Here is a 17,803-nt window from a genome sequence, read left to right on the forward strand (position 1 = left end):
AGCATTCGCATCTGTCTTAAAGCCACTTCTGCTTTGGCCTTAAGTTGATTTTTAAACAGGTAGAGCGATTCAGTACCAGTAAAGCAGTAACCAAGGTATTTAAAAGCTTTTTGAGGCTTAATCAGTTTACCCTCACAAAACCATGAAAGGGAATCCTGCTTCTTATTGGCACGTCCCATTCGGATTATGATCGTTTTGGAAGGATTAATTTTTAAGTGTAGGTTGCATATAAACTGTTCAAAAGGTCTTAATTAGGCGCTGCAAAACCACTTGGGCGTTATCCATGAGGAGAAAATCATCGGCGTAGGCCAACCACGAAATTCCTCTTCCATTCAGTTTGGGTGACACCTGACCCCCATTCGCAAAGGCAAATTGAGCTCCACTGACAAAGATTGAAAATCGTTGGGGCCAGCATGCATCCTTGTCGTAAACCATTGTCTGTTACAATCTAGAAGAGAGGTCCCCGACCCGGTTCATTCGTACAACTAGCCTTGTGTCAGTATAGAGCTTAATAATAATGTTCAGCAAATGATTTGGCATTTTTAAAGATTTTAGTTTATGCCATAGAATAGGCCTATCGACAAGGTCGAACGCCTTACTAAGGTCCATAGATGCAACAAAAGTTTGACTCTTCCCCTTTACCCAAGTTTTGCTTTGCAAACATCGCAAGACTAAACCACCACAGTCCGTACCACAGTTTTTCCTAAAACCCACTTGTTCATGCTGAGTATATGATTATCGTCCATCCAACTCTGAACATCTATCAATACCAAGGATGCAAATATTTTAGAGTCTGAATCCGCAATAGCTATAGGTCTGTAGTTACTAGGCAGCAATCTGGAGCCCTTTTTAAACACCTGGATGACAACCGAAACCCTCCAGGATTGCGGAATGGTTTTGAATATACACACACATCTTTGAAAAGGATACATAGAATTCTTGCCCATAGAAAAGGATCAGATTTTAATACCTTATTACTGAGATTGTATAGCCCAGGGGCCCCTGTGTTTTTAGATTTTATTATAAACCTCATTATTACATCTACCTCACATCTCAGTGCCCAAAGGGAAGAACTCACTCCATGAGGTGAGTAACATTGGTCATTAGTTTTATACAACTTAGCAAAATAACCTGCCCAGATAACTTCAGGGATTGGATTTACCATTGTTAAAGCTTGAGTCGAATCCACATTGTTCATCAATTGCCAGAAATTAGAGGATGTCACCCCTCTCATCGCTCCCAACATACGTTCACCATCACGTTGTGCAACGATACATCCATGGCTCCTCAACCAGTTTTTGTATGATTGCTTTAATCGTTTAAGAGAGACCCAATAGCCCGGAACAGCTGTACTCAGTTTCCCTAGTCTGCGAAGCTCCCCGTTAAATTCTCTTTTTCTTTCGTAAACCTCCATGTCCATTGCATGTTTATGATGAATTGTCTGGACTGATCTGCAGGGCCTATGTTAAAAAAAACTTAATTTTGGGTCTAATGGTGCTGTCAAATTCTTTTACCGAGAACACATGCAAACGTTTGTTCCAAATTAGTGTTTTCATATTCAGCGATCAGAATAGAGGTAAATTTGTTGGTAGAATTAAAGGACCATTTAATCCTATTGTTTGCGATGTTAAGCAAAAGATCCTTTTTATAACGCCCTCTCACAGATTGTAAATTCAAACTCCATCATCAAAATACAATGGTCACTTGTCAAGACAGTCTTCACTTCAAAACTTGACACAGAGAAACTTAATTTAGCAGTTAAAAAAATATAATCAATAGTAGACACACAGCCCCTCGCATTCCATGTGTGATGGTCATTTGAAATCCGCTTTAGTCCCCACAATTCAGTGTATTTTAGCCATGGGAATCCTCTAGGTTTCTGGCTGCCAATTCCACTGGTCGCCATCTTAAGATACAAAAATTCTTCCATCAAGCTGTCCACGTCACAATCTGAGTTTAGATCGCCCGCTATTATTATTTGACCACATATGTTATCGATAGACCACAGGTCTATTTGCTTGCCTAGGTCAATTAAGTCGATTTCCAGCTGTTGATCAGATAATTCATTGCCGTTGCAGTAAACATTAATAACCAGTAGAGAGAATGGATTCAAACCATCTCCAACCGAATAGTCGGTTAAGAGAAACGATTGATATGGTTTCAACGTATTTTTATTTAGCAATCCAGAGGACTCTTTAGAGGCCGTAAGCATGCCACCCTTAGGTCTGCCCCTTGAACCTTTTATAGCACATAAATCCTCCACTACAAAATCTTCCCAGCCCACGTGAGAGGTCATCCAGGTTACTTGCAGCAAAATTAAATCGAAGCCATGTAAGTCTATCATAAGTGACTCGTTGTTAAAAAGATTGAAATTGCTGCGAGAATTCCAGCAAAGACATTTCAACTTATGGTTTCTAGCTATGCAGGTTTACCCAATTCTTTTAGATTAGAGATTGCGTCACGCAAAGATAGAGCCAACCATCTCCAAACCTGTTTTTCTGACACATCATCAGTTCTTTGATTAGTGGGTTAATTCCTCCGATCATAACTTTCCTGCCCTGTTGACCCACCTCTGTCAGCGGCTTGCGCTGGAATGGACTGGTCTTTAAATGGGAAGAGATCAAAACCCATACGTTGTAAGGCTTCTGCCTCCTTCAGTATCATTGACCGAACCAAGGGAGATGGAATAACCAGTCTTACAAAATCCAATCTTTCTTTATCTATGAAATCAACCAAGTGGATACCGGCAGAAGTAATAAGTTTAAGTTCAGATATCCCCGCAAATAGCGAGAGAATATAAGATCTATTTAGCGGTTGATTACTTCCATCTTTAAATAAGGAGCAGAATATCAGACCCGGCATATTTGGAAATGCCAAAGGTCTGAGCTCCTGCACATATTTGGTATCATGTGGTGCTTTATCGTTATACCACCTATCATCCCCCCTTACATAGGAGCGGTAGTCATGTTCATTCCTCTCTTCATCCGATAAGCCATCATCTTTTTTTAGGCAATTCAACAGAATATCTTTATTTCTCAGCCTCTTGTTTTCTTCCACAATATCATGCACACTTTTTAGGAGTTCACCAATTTGATCCGGTTCTTTGGCCTTTAAATGTTTGCTTATATCAGTGTATTCATTCTGTATGATAGCATTATCTGTTCGCACCACATTAGGCATCTCAGTATGTAATACAGTTTCCTTCCCGTTTGTACCCACACTCTTATCCGTATGGTCCATTACTCTATCTTTTTCTTTCAGTCTTTTATTTTCATTCATCAAATCCTGCACATTTCTAAGAATATCCTCCACATTTGTCTGAATATCAGTTGGCACAAGGTGAGAGTTGTGGAGTCCATCTTTGACACCTTGCAACAATGACATCTCATCAGGTTTTCTACAGGAGTCTACCACTGTTTTATTTATAAAAGGCAATGTATTAATATTTGTAGTATCTTTGTGGTATAAACCCGTATTTACTGATTGTACAATCGGTCTTGTTCAAGGCTTAGCTACATCCCCAGAGTCAATAAGTGTGTGGTTGATTTTGGCCTGTTGTATACCAATATTATTTCTAACAGGTCTAATAGGCTCCTTTGCACCTAGGGAGTGAAAATCATTAACCGAGGTGCTCATTGAGCCCTTAAAGATTTTAAAAATGTCACTCAAACAGTTTTCCAGTCTGTTCGTATTATCCACAAACAAAGCTCTTTTTTTTTCATAGCCTCATACATTCCATCCACTCCTTCATATTCACTCTGAGTTGCCCGATCAGCAGATGTTTTCTCAGTGTCGGCTGCCTTCATCTGTGTGGCGCCAATATGAGACACCACATAACAACTGCATCCGAAGCATCCTCATCAATCATGTGTTTCATGTCAAGGTCTCATGAATTTTCTAGAGGATTTGTTTTTTAGGTCTGCTTTTTTACTTTGTTGTTATTTTTCTTCGCTTGTTTTTTTGCTGCTCTAGAATGCGTGAAATCCATCCGAGGATCTTCAATTATGTCATTGCCCTCTGGTGTAATTTTAGACCTAACAGTATCCTTTTTCGCAGAGTTGGCCACAATTTATGAAAATTTCGGGACCACCTTGTTATTTTTAGGTATTACATCTTTTGGCAGAAAAGGTCAATCAAGCTGACCACTCCCTGTTCCAAACCCTTCTGAATTACGTACAGATTTCAATTCAGCACTCCATGTTACCATTGTCTCCTTCACTATGGGCACTAACATGTCAGATAAACCTATAGGCAGTACCTCTATATGGGTATGAGTGAAACCGATAGAACTTTTGGAATGTTGTGTCGATAGCTGTTACCATAGTTGTCAACAAATCATTATGTTTTCTAAGTTCAACCAGAATAGCTCGGTTGAAGATACCTAGCATAGTCGTCATATCATCAGCTGATGGAAATTCATTTATGCCCCTCCCCCCCGAGAGGATGTCATATATGGGATCCGACAGTGTCATCAGGAATAAAAATAGCCGGAGTGTCTGGATCAAGAACATCAGTTTCAACCACCTTGTCCCCCTGGTGTAAATCATTACGTACCCCTTCCGTCTCGTAATCCCCAAACATTGGTTGGGAAGGATCCATATTTCCCTCTAAATTCCTAATTTCTACAGAACAATCCTGTGCACATTGTAGCAGTTCCTCTTCATCTCCACAAGGGGAAGGCAAAGGAAGCGCCGCTGCACGTGCCAGGCTAGCCCTGCGAGTACTGACTGCAGTGAAGAATTCCGCTTTGTGGTCTTTACGAATAGCGGCTAATTTTGGTTTGCCCTTACTAGCCGTTATTTAGATCACACTACACCACAGGGTATATATACCACAATACAAGAATATTAATACAAACAGCACCTGCCGTCAAAGTTTATAAAGTATATTTTAGAATGCACCAAAATTGAAATGCCTATTAAGGAAACGTGCTACTTTTAACAGTTGATTTGTTATAGGTTAGCATCATACCTGATCACATGAACATCAAATCAGGGCCTCATGCACACCAGGACTTTTAGGTTAATGGTACATCACCCGAACACACGCACCCCGAAGCACGAACTGCGAACAGCAGCGTGCTTTCGAGTACTTCTGTGTGCGCGCGTGGGTGCGCTAGACACGCTGCTTTTGAAATTAGAGTGGGCTTGCTCAAAAGTGGGCTTTGCAAAGCGGTCCCAATGAGGTAACAGCTAGAAATAAGTAAGAAAGGAAGTTTTAGGTCATGTGAGGTTGAGAAAGTTTGCAATAGGTGTTATATACACAATGTCAATTTCAATGTCAAAGTAAATATTTACTTTCCGCCCAGATTAGTCAGGCAGCTTCTTGTGTGCCTGCAAAGGACGTCCGCTCCACTGCGGACTCGCCGAGCAGCAAGAAGAGTCAGTCCAGACTGAAAGAAAGAAAAGGTCCATGTCCGTCTCAGCACACAATCCCAGAGAGGTCTTCACCAGCAAACAGCGTGCTTTCGTGTGCTTCCAGATTATTTAATTCCATATATAAAGAGGGGACACAGGAACTTATAGTAAAGGGATACGTACTTGCATTGGACAAAGCCCTTAAGTGAGATTAGGACACGTTCATAACGACTAGCTGATAGGGGGGTACCTTGAGAGTCATGGAGTGTCGCCTTCACAGTTCATGCTTCATGGGTTTCCAATCTTGTACCATTTGGCCTCTGCTTAATATTGGCTCCCATTTTCCTAACAAAGCCACCATACACTAACCACCTTAATAGACAACAATGTTTGGAAAAAAAGGAACGTGGCATCCCCACAAACAAAGTAATGGCCAACAAACACTTGCACCTCTGATCCAATAACATTATACCCAACAAATGTACCATTGCAAATCCTTTACAAATCTCTCATCGAGAGCTTCCAGTAAAGCATTATACTGTGAAGACGAGCCAGCTGGTAATCTTTGAAACCACAGCTGCAAACGAAGCAGTTCTCAAAAAGGAAATATGCTAGGTTGGATAAATCACAAACTTCGAATGGTTTTTACAAAGAAAACCTCCACAGCACTATTTTGAAATGTTGCTCATACACCTACACTGAACAAACCTGCATCATTGAAAGTCCATGCAAACGAATACATCCACAAACAAGAGCATCCACTGACTCAAAGGACAGCCTCTTCCTCTTCCAAGCATGGAGGTCAGGAACCTACTTAAAGCTAAACCAGTCAGAGCAAACTCATCTCTGAAGCACCAGTCAAGCCAGATTCAGGGCTTGAGCTCAGTTCCAGGGTCACCTTTGGCTCTCCAGATGTTTGGACTAGAACTCTCATCTAAGTTAGTCATCAATGGTGTTACATTATGCAAGTCGAAGTGTGCCTACCCTTAAGCTGGACGGATAGCCAATACAGCTCACTAGGAATCATCACCGACAGCAATGGCCCTTAAAGTGTGTATTGGTTGGAAATTCGACATCTTGATACTCAACCTCCCCAACAGAACCCTACTTCCCGGAGTAAGACTTCTGAGCGACCATCGAAACCCTACTCCTCTATCATCTGGAACGCAGCAATGCTCGATTACCCAAAAGTCTCAATTCCATTCTGGCTTAGGTGATAACCCTTTTTCTTGACAATGATTGTCCTAGAGGATTAAAAAAAAAAAAAAAAAAAAAAAAAAAAAAAACACAAATATATACACATCCAAATCACCAACACCCTGAGGGGGGAAGGCACTGCTCAGCTACATCACCTTCAAGCTCTCTAAGGTTTGTAATGACCAGAAGGCAAGACATTTCACACAAAGCATCTGGTATGAAACACCACCCAATCATTCATCCGACTCTCCTCATCCTACCTGAATTTCAGAAAAACAGCTGGAAGCACATCTCTTAAGGGAGAAATCACCTAATTTGCCCAAAGCGTAAAACTCAGCCACCTCCTACTACTGACTGGGTCAACAAGATAAAACATCTTCCCCCAGTGTATGTACACCATCTCTAATCAGTCACCTCCATGCATGCATTGGCACGTCTGAATCACTTCTACCTTATTGGTTTGTACAGCACTTCATTGCTGCCTAGTTATGTGCGTCTATAGAGGACAAGAGATAGATTCCAAAAGAGAAATAATAAAGAACCCAATACAACATAGGAAACCTAAATCTAAGGTTAGGAAAAACGTATTTTGAATACAGGAAGTTACGTACAGATGGTGTGCAACAAGCCTTCCACCCCAGCAAAACAATTGAACATGAAGTAAGGAGAACTGTCCGGCACTGACTATGTGCAATCGAGGGAGTGGATACCATGTTCCTAAAAAGGTTGCTTGGACCGGACGAATACTTATTCTGTGCCACTGTTCGAATTTAAGATTTGATGGGCAGGAGCCGAAACTAGCTCCTGTGTGATGGGCATCACACAGTAGTTGGGTGTTACCTCTGGGGAACCAGGAGCAAGTACATAGTATGACGCAAATTAACTTGCACTAAAGATGCAACCTTTTTCTGTCCATTATCTGTTATGTTTTAAACATCTTCTAGGAGGTGTTCTAAAGCTCCTTTGCACCCACTCCCAAACACACAAAGTTAGATATGTTTGTATGGCAACAGTCCATCTGGAGAGTCAAAAGTAGCTCCTGGCGACAAAGCTAACCAGGTGCTAAATTGCTGCCAGCAATTTCGAATCCTGATGTCCCACGCTTGAAGAGCACCTAACTGCAGTGCACAGCTGGATCTTCCTCAAGGGAATTTCTTACACAATCATAAACTGGAAAATGATGGCACCAAGGATTACTGAAGGCATTGCAGTGAGGAAAATAAACGTAAATAACTAATGTTAACCCTTTCATCTACAAACAACTAAAAAAATATTTGTCTGCAAATCTATATGCATCCGACATTAAGGAGCAATTATCACATAGAACAAAACGTCAAAATACAAAACATTCTCAGCCAAATAGTTGTTCCCAAGGTTCCCCAAATACTGGTGGGATTGAACAAATTATCACTCTATAGAAATATAGTCATGATATAACTAAAACAAATTTGCAAACAAACGCAAGGCTATTTTTTTGCTGTGGGTGGCCACTTACATGAAGTAAATGTCCCTGACAAGCCGCCTTCACCAAACGGTGGGCTGTCAGGGACAACAGCGCACGTGCTTACTGCGCCTACATGATGAGGAAGTGGTGGCCGACGGAGGTCAGGTATGGATGAGGACTGAGGGGCGGGTCAGCATGTGTGGGGAGTGGGCCAGGAGTCCGGGGCTGGCCCCACAGAACTGAAGGAAGAGCAATGGGAGCATCCCATTGGGAGCTGAGGGTGTCCCCTGCTTTGAAAGGGCAGTGAAGGGTGCGCGCAGAGAAAATGTTTCCCCACCGGGCTTCAGTGAAAACGGCATGGGGGGGGCATCATAAATCCTTCAATCACAATATTCTAAAATAGGCACCGACTCCTCAGTGACCACTGCACTTAAAACCCACCCCTCAATTGAACAGATTGCCGCAGTCCAAGAGCATGGCCAAGACGTCTTTGCTCAAGCCTCTAGGCCATCAATTTTAAAAGACACACAACAGATGCAGCTTAAGCCATCAGTACGAAAATATATAGTATTTTCCTGTTAGCAGCTGAAGACAAGCACAGACATTCTAGAATCCCTTTTCCAAGCGGTACAGAGACCTGGTTTTCCGGGGACACATTTATCATTGAACTTCACACTTTTACAGTGCACACCTCACCATCCACACAATACGACTTTTCAGCCACCTGTCTAAGCTCTGAACCAGATTCCCGGAGGAACTGATCCGAGTCACAGAGTAATCAACCAATCAAATATAGAAACCCTTAAAGCCACTGTAACACGTCCAATATTGTCTATCTAGACTGGTTTTACACACGTATTATAGTTTAAATTAGAACTTTAAATAAACAGCAACACGCGGCCAAACTTCCACAATCACTTTGTCCACAATTGGGATAAAAACTTTATAGGTGAAATGTAGCATGATACAAAACATGCAAATAAATCAACGCACAATGTTCTATGCAGTAACACTAAGAAACAAACGCTTATTAAGTTGGCACTCGTGTGGCACACACATTTACAATCCTACAACACAGCCCTGTGCAGTGGCAGCCTCGATGCACCAGTCTGGTATGCATTTCCTCCAGGGTAGGCAAGTGTTGTGCGTGCCCGCTACTGGTTGGGCTCCATTACTTTAGGCAATGGTCATAAACGTTGCCGTTAGGTCTTCTAATGCTGCACTTTCTAGGAGTAGGCAATGGTTTTTTAGTATGCTACAATATACCATGCTGTTTTGCTATACTTTAGGATAGGTCGTGCCACGACACTGTTTTAACTATGGCATGCGACGACAGGTTATGTGCGTTTGGAATGCAGTAAAATGGTACACATGCCGTGAATAATGTACTCACCTGTGCAGAACACAGGGCTGCACAGGGATACAAAGGATCGGACCTTGAATGCATCACTTTACAGCAGGTCGAGTAATGCTTCCGTGCGACTCCTGGCAGTCTAAACCACCACATCCGTAGTGTAGGGAAGACACAGCCCAAGGCTGCGGATGGTAATCGGGCATTTCATTTAGAAAGCTAAACGTGCCCGTCTACTCTGCTGTCGGCCACGGTCCTCTAGAATCGCAGAGCCGCCGCTTGGCCATTGAGGCCTTTCCAAATGCCACATAAACACATTCAATGATTTCCTCAGCGATCCCTTGCCTTGTGACACAATGTAACCGTACTTCTATAACCCCTGACGCATTTGCATTTGTCAACTCCTGCTGCGACCCCTACGAGCCGAGTTTGTATCTATCATAGAACATGTTTTTCTCGATTTAGGAAAATTAGCAAAACAGGTAACATTTTGATTGTGTTAAACAAACAGTATAAATACAAATTATCTGTCATGAGCACTTCGGGAAAGAGCAGGAGGCGTGTCACAAAAAAATAATTCTCGATTTAGAGAAAGGAGAACGGAGCTGTTCAAATCACTTATAGTAGTAAATGAGTACGTAAAATGCAAAAGAGGTGCAGTCCAAAAATTAAAGTGCCTATAAAAACGAATTCCTGGCCAAATTAATAGTATTGGAATTGGTCGAGCATAATACAAATACAAAAATTTAAAAAATCGCCATTATGCCAGTCAAGATAAGTTATTTTGCCGTCTACCAGCCACATAGGCTATACAGTGGTATATCCCGGGAGGATAGCTCAGCGGCAGCGTGCGCGTCTTGGAAGCAAGACGACACGTAGCAACAACAGGTTCGATCCTCGGGTCCGCGCTTAGAAACCTTTGGGTGTTTAAGCGCGTTATAAATACGTAACTAAAAACAAAAAAAAAAACACACAATTACGCAACTAAGAAAAACAAAAAGAGACAATTCCTGTAACAGCGCCTCGATGCCTGCGGGCTGTGTGAGCGCTTTATAAATGTGAAATAAAAAAAAATAAAAAAGTGGTACATATTAAGACAACCTGAAGGATTACTACTGTTTTAGCAAACACATGGTCACATAAATAACGGAAATAAAAACACATTAGTGCAAATGGACTGTACATGTAGATGACGGCGACGACAGGCCTGGCAAACTAAGTATAAAAACAATTGATGCAAAAACACACTGCAATTGGTGCAATGATGGTAAAATCAATAGCTACGAATTTATTTAGCACACGTTTAAAACACACCTTGCACAGGTGATCCATACCAAACGACATACGTTAAAAATGAAACAACACAACAATTAAAAATAAACTTCTGGACACACGTTACTCACAAAACTATTCCTTTACAAAAGGACTGCATACATCCCACTATAGTATAAGAAAAGATCGATCATCAACTCATCGAATGCACAGGGCCAGTGTCTAGTATGATCAGAACTACTGGCGATTGGCTGTCCGCAAGGCTCTCAGTAAAGGTGCACCTTTGTGCCAAATGCCACACTTCTAGGGTCTCCTCCCTAACATGGATGCCTCCCTTCCTCCGGCCATGCAATGTCCGGTCAATAGATTTACAGGGCTCTTCTTGCTTGCCTGATGTGCTTCTTGCTTGCCTGATGTGCATTAGCCTTTACCCTCTGGCTTGCGGCCCCCCCTGGGTCTCCATCACCCCTCTTGATACTGTGTGGATCTGTCCTGCCTGCAAGAGGTTCCTGGGGGGAGTAGATCTGTGCGTCTAGGTCACTATGATACCCGCTAAGAAGGCGCTGCTTTCTGGGCTCCATCACCCTCCTCTGTCCGAGTCAGAACTGCACTGGTGTCTTTGGAACGCATCCCCTCCACCCGACTCCAGAGGGTACACATGTGATCTCTGCCACGCGCCAGTTTGTCACCTTGCAATCCTTGCTAGGGACCGGTACCGGATGCTTCCTTGTCAATAGAGATCGCTGTCACCGCCCTGTGTCTGGGTGGGACCTGCCTCGGCGCCTGTGTTGATGCAAACTCGGCCCCTCCCCTTCTCCCATGTGTCAATGGACCTGTGCAAGTTCGTTCCCTGCAGCTCCCCAACAGCCTGCGGCTATGGGGGTTCTAATGCATGGATCCACTCCAAACCTAGGTCCCCGTGGCATCAACTATGCCTGTCCCTCTGCTCATGGACCGCACCCCTTTCCTTAGGACAGACATCCTGTGCTCAACGATGCAAGTGGTGCCATCACTCCAGGCTCCACCGCCTGGTCTCCAGAGAACCGGCCCCGCTGGTGCAGCTCAAGTCCCAAGCATCCTCACACCCCCAGGCAAGGCTCACCGTTGGCATCAGGGTGCCCCTGCAACTACTCGCCTCCCAATGCCCCCTGCGCAGGACATCCCGTTCCTCGCGCAGGTCCAGCGCCCAAATGCCCCACCCCGACTTACCGGCCCCGGTGGTATCGCTCAAGTCCCGTGCCCCCCTCGGGAACTCCTTAAGTTTCCTGCCATTCAGATTGAGAACTCCGCTGCCTGCCGCCTCATCCAAGGCACGCTCCAGTGAACGGCTCCAAGCTGCAGGCCCCAAGTTGTGCCCCGAGCTCCCGTGGCTGATGATCCCGGGCAGAGAGGCGGGGCACCCCGGTCCCTCAGACATCAACGACGCCATTACACCGATCCGCGCTCTGCGCTTGCGCGGAAGAACCGGGCACCGGGGCGGCAGAGTGCGCGTGTGCGGCTGTCAGAGTTGTGCGCAGGCGTGAAATCGTTAGGCAATGACCTGTCACACGAACTTCGAGTCTTGTAGGGGAAGGAAACTGATACGGAGGCATCCACGGGGCGCATGCGCAGTAACAAACATTACTATACAAAACATCATAAACTCCCTTGTCTCGAGCCCGTTTAAACACACTTCCTAGTGATCGTCGGATAAACTCAGTATAGAGCGCTCTACGCCTACCTCGCCTACTGCCCTTAGGATAGCTGGGTGTTTACCAATCCTGTACACCCCCAGGCCCTTTTAATATGACAAACAGAATTAGATGTTTAAGAGACTCTGTTGGTTGCTCACAGAGGCGACAAATAAGATTTACGTTTTCGTTTTTGTTCCAGGTTCTGGTACAGTCTTTAGTAAGATACAGGTTGAGTCTGAATTGTATGAGAAGCAGTCTTGAATTTTGGTCTGGGGATTGAAGCAAGTAAGGCTGCAGTTAGTCGTACGCTCTTGCTTCAAAGGCATAGCTCTCAACTCACACGCTTTTGGCGGGTGTCACCCGCCTTGTAAAGAGTGGACTCACCCGCCAAGCCTCCTGCAGGCCCATTCATTTCAATGGTCCTCTCACCCGCCAAAAACAAAATCGGGTGTTTTCACCCGCTTTTGCGACTCAAATGGTTGAGACCTATGCAAAGGGAACATCTCTCATTAGGCGCGAACTTTGTCTGTCTGAACAGGTTATTTGCCAGTCTGCTCTCCATAGTTTTTGCTTCGCTTTCTCAGGGTTTTCCAGCAAGGTCGTCACCTTGATGTCATTCGCATCGAGTACTTCGAGACATAGTTTGCACCACATAAAGAGAACCGTGTAATCCGTATCAGTGTTAGGCTTGTGACAGTAGAAGTTCAGTAAGGGCTTTATGGAGAGTTTTCCAAATTTTTTATTGATGATTGCTGCTTGACAAGCTAGCTGTCGATATTTATTTTTTGTTGCTTCGACCCAAGGACCGTCATTTATGTTGGAACTTATCAACGTGCCCAAGTATTTAATATTTGGCAAAGTTCTTAAAGTTGTTTTTTCAAGATGCCATGCCTGTTTGCTGAGTTCCTGTTTTTGGGTTAACAGATTACGGAGGATCAGCATTTCACATTTTTGTTTGTTGATGCAGAGCCTATTTCTGATGACATAAGTTTCCATTGTATCAAACTTGGGTTGAAGTCCAATGGACATGGCGTCCAAGAGAATCAAGTCATCTGCATAATAACTCAGCCAACGTGCGAACCATGAATTTTGGGAGAAAAGGCGGCCACTGCATTGAATGTTTCTCCAATGTCTGAGATGAAGAGGTTAAAGATAATGGCCGCCAGCGGACAACCCTGTTTCATGCCTTTAAAGGTGTTTATTGCAGATGACAAGGTGCCGCCATAGTCCAATCTGATTTTAATGGTGGTGTTAGAATGGAGTTCCTTGATGGCATCCAATAGGCTTGGTGGACACTTCCAAGCTTTCAGTTTGTCCCACAGAATTTGACGAGCTACGCTATCGAAGGCACAGGAGAAATCAATTGCTGCCACGTACATTTTGGAATTTTTTTCTAATGGATTCCATTTTCCGGTTCAGCAGAAGGGCGCTAAGGCCACATCCGACGCCTTTCATGAAACCAGCTTTCCGGTGGTCTATATAGTTGTTTTCTGTTGACCAGTTCAGCAGCATTTGTTGTAGTTGGCTTGCGTACATTTTTCCCAGTACATCGAGAAGGGCAATAGGTCGATAATCTTTTGGGTTTGACCTGTTGTATTTTTTAAGTTGCGGACGATGATGGCACTTTTCCACGATTTTGGCGTGGCACGTTTAGTTGTTATTCTTTCAAACAACGTGACACACAAGTCTGCCCATGCGTCCGGGTTTAGTTTGATGGTGTAGTTCGTAAGCCCATCAGTTCCCGGAGCTCTTGATGCACAGGATTTGTTGATGGAACTCAGTATGTCAGCTTTGTCTAATTTCAGGACCCAAGTGACCAGGTTTGAGAGATGTTCATGGGTTTCATCTTTGTTTTTGCTGAAAATATCCGTGTAGTATTTCACCAAAGTTTGTTCGGAGATGGTTGACGCTTGCAACGCGTCCTGAGGAGCTTGTAAGTGACTTCAATTCAGCACCCCAACTAAGTCAATGCTCAGTATGGGACGCCCAATGGAAGCCCTTATTTATATATTTTTATGTCAAAGTTCTTTAAATCTGGATGATGAACCCTTATATAACGCCCCTCTCTTTGGATCTCCCCGACCTCACTGAGCCAAGACGTAGGTTTGTTTTGCAAATTAAGAGGTTTATTTGAGGAATTGAACAATATATATATATATATATATATATATACATATCACTTTTATGAACAAAATAATATCTAAATAGCACACTTATGAATATGAACGGTAATCAGCAATGGGTAATATTACAGTCTCAACAATCTCTTTAATCAGTAAGGAGTAGGAATAGGAAGGATAAGGTAGCAGAGAATACTTTTATGGTTCAAGGAAATGCAAGATGGAAAGAATGCAACACAGAAATAGACTCGATATGATTTCAATCAAAAGATAATATGGTCACTTTTTGCCCTGTGACTACTCACTCCTCCCCTATGCAATATGAAGAGATGGAAATTAGGGCACACAGGTTTCAGGAATACCCTCAAGAAGGCAGTTCAATTCCAGTTCCCCCAGCAAGCTTAGAGAAACAGGTATGATTTTAAAACAGGCAAAAATACTTTTGAATGTGATTGCAGTGAAAGTGAAAATATGCTAAATTGATTTTAATTGACTAAAGGAGATTCAGTACTAGTGAGAATTACTTTGGATTGGTACAGGTCAACACTAGCAATGATTCATGAATGATTATCAAATTGAAAACAAATTTCAGCAATTGAGAACAAGAAACAGCTATTTTGACAGAAAGTGAAATTGAGCCAAATTGCAATTTGCGGCAATTTTTCCGCGTGCGTAAATCACGATTACGGAAAAACTATAATGAATTGGAATGTCGTTTTGGGTTTGTTGGAAAGCTTAGGATCTTAGCTTTAAAATGACAGTTAAATTTCACTTCTTCGTGCGTTTCAAAAGTTGAGGAGGTTTTTGTGAAGGTAGATTTTTCAGAAATAGAATCAAGATTTCAGAAATGACAGATGCGTTTTACAGATTTGAAATCAACTGGATGGACACAAGATTCTATAATGCAGTTATGAACAGGTTGAAATGGATGGAAGAGGATTACTTTAAACTAAGAGTTTGGATAAGGACAGTTCTAGACTAGATACTCACTCCTAGGTTTTGGAATGGAATGCGCCTCGTCAAAGATCTGGTCAAGGGTTTGACTTCACTCGCCACCGGACTGGTCTCAGTCACTGGGTTCTGCTCACAGCACTGCACGGCGGTCTGGGTGGCCTCTTGGACTGGATCGGACGGTTCTGGGTTACAGCTCTGCTTTCTGGTTCTGGATCTGGGTTCTAGCACAGGGTTCTCAGCTAGAACTGCAAAACAACTCAGCCAGGCTGTTGGATTTTGAGATGCCCCAGGGAAGTTGAGGGGTTAGAATCAGGTTGCAAAAGATTTTGAGGCCTACTGAAAAGGGTTCAGCTTTTGGGATTGGGCCTTTGCTTCAGGGTTCTAGAGCTTGGTTCTAGAGTCTGGTCTCTGGATCTATCTGGATTCTGGAGTCTTCCGGCCGGGTGCTGCACCAAGAATAGTTGAGTAGTGGAAAAGGGTGTGTTTCTTATCTGTCCTAGCAGTCTTTATTTATGTGTTTCCCAAGTGGGTGTGTAGGTTGACTCGCTATGCCCAACCCTCTAAGGATTTAATAGGTTAGAGGATTCCCTGTCCCCTGATTGGAGAAAGGATCAGCGTGTCAGAATGAGTCAGAGTGATGCTGTGTTTATGGCTTAACTGAAATACCTCCCCTTTGCTTTTACATAGAAAATCAATTTTACCCAAAAAACATATTTCCCAGATACACAAGTTGTTCATAATACATATACACATCACAGATTAATTAAGGCATGTCTCTGTTCAAGTCCCATGTTTCTATGAGCTTGGGTTCAGAAATGACCACTTATTCGCGCTTTTGGTGGGTTTTCCAATATTGGTTCTGCATCAAATTTTACACAGGCATACACACTCTCTCTTAGCAAATTACTGTAAGTTTTTATGTTTCTAGCATAAACACCGTATATACAATATGAATAAATTCCGGGGTTTAGTCTCAGAACATCGCACAGAGTCCAGCTTACTCTTAACTTGTGAGTGAATTTTTCATTTTAACCGTCTCAAAGTTTTACATTTTTGCCAGGTTGGTACACTTTGTTATAAGCAATTTTATAAAACATATTTTTGCTGGGCTATCTGAATCCACAATGGTTTGTCTCCGCCTCCTGGATCTGGCTGCCTCAGAGGTCACATGTCCTGTCTCTCCCCGAGCAGTTGTTGACCAGTTACACCCAAATCAGCATATTCCTATTCATCCCAAAGCCCCCATTGTTCCTTCCTCCCGGCTGCAGAGAAAATCTCTTCCTCTCCTGATTTACATGTCAATGCGATATCCTCTCCTGTTGGTGGGAAGGCCCAAGGTCTGAAGGGTGCTCATGAAAAGAAGGCCTCTTCACAAGTGATTCCTAAGTGACTGTTGGCTGCGTTGAGCTGTGGTGCTGCCGGCTCCTTTCTTTCATGGTCTTCGCTTCAGCGACTGCGACGGTGCCTGCGAGATTGCTATTGGACCATGTGAGTGTTTTGGCTCCACCTACACCTGCCCATTTTTTCCCAGCAAACCTTCAACTACCTTGTGAACGCGCTTCAGCGCGCGCTTCACAAGTGATTCCTAAGTGACTGTTGACTGCATTGGGCTGTGTTGCTGCCGGCTCCTTTCTTTCATGGTCTACAGCGACTGCAACCGTGCCTGCGAGATTGCTATTGGACCATATGGTACGCCTGACCACCCCCACCCGTGACGAACTTTCACAATGAATTTTTGAACTTTTTGAACTTTTCGTCTGTGTGCCGCTTACGGCTAATCTATTTGTATTTCGTTTTTAGAGTGTTTTGGCTCCACCTACACCCGCCCATTTTTTCCCAGCAAACCTTCAACTACCTTGTGAACGCGCTTCAGCGCGCGCTTCACAAGTGATTCCTAAGTGACTGTTGGCTGCTAGCTTTGCAGCGTGCAGTGGGCATTGCCTCTACTCTTGATTCTTAACCTACGTACCTTGTGTTTTTTAACTTTACTACCTTTTTAACTAATAATAGATTTCTATTTTTTTATTGTGTACGAATATAACTGTTTAATAGTTGTGATATAAATGCAACGTCGTGTTTACTTCCTGAGATCAAACATGCTGGATTCGGCCCGTCCTCTCCACCTCCAGTAAATCAGAAACGTAAGCAAATGGGAAGTACTCCACAGCCGCGTCCTTCTTCGCGCCCACGTCGTCCTAAAACTGATAGAACTAAGCCGAAAGTCGTTTCCCGTGATATTCAACAGATGTTTTGCCCTTTACCCAAAGATGTACAGGTACCTAATAGCATCTTGTCTTCTAATTGTGTTGCTATCAATAATTTTATCCCTTCGACAACTTATAACCCATTATGTTTTGTTTCTGATGTTACAATGTTGAAAGGTAGTGAGATATCATTTCTACCGAAAAGAAGCCCCCAGTTATTAGCCGCCATGT

General features: G+C 43.3%; 1 protein-coding gene across 6 annotated transcripts in view; it reads right to left on the minus strand.

Annotated features, from left to right (window-relative positions):
* LRCH3 (leucine rich repeats and calponin homology domain containing 3) overlaps positions 1-12,121 on the minus strand; it is a 1,351,362-nt gene extending 1,339,241 nt beyond the window's left edge. For 3 of the 6 annotated variants that reach the window (XM_069617579.1, XM_069617581.1, XM_069617580.1), the window contains exon 1: positions 11,831-12,118. In XM_069617579.1, the coding sequence (XP_069473680.1) occupies positions 11,831-12,050 (220 nt within the window). In that variant the 5' untranslated portion in view covers positions 12,051-12,118. Of the gene's footprint in view, positions 1-11,830 lie in introns of all 6 variants that reach the window. The other 3 variants (XM_069617577.1, XM_069617578.1, XM_069617576.1) reach the window with 2 other exon arrangements.
* Positions 12,122-17,803: the final 5,682 nt, after the last annotated feature.

The sequence above is a fragment of the Ambystoma mexicanum genome, chromosome 10 (assembly GCF_040938575.1).
Source record: "Ambystoma mexicanum isolate Mex_15411 chromosome 10, UKY_AmexF1_1, whole genome shotgun sequence".
Taxonomy (NCBI): Eukaryota; Metazoa; Chordata; class Amphibia; order Caudata; family Ambystomatidae; genus Ambystoma; species Ambystoma mexicanum.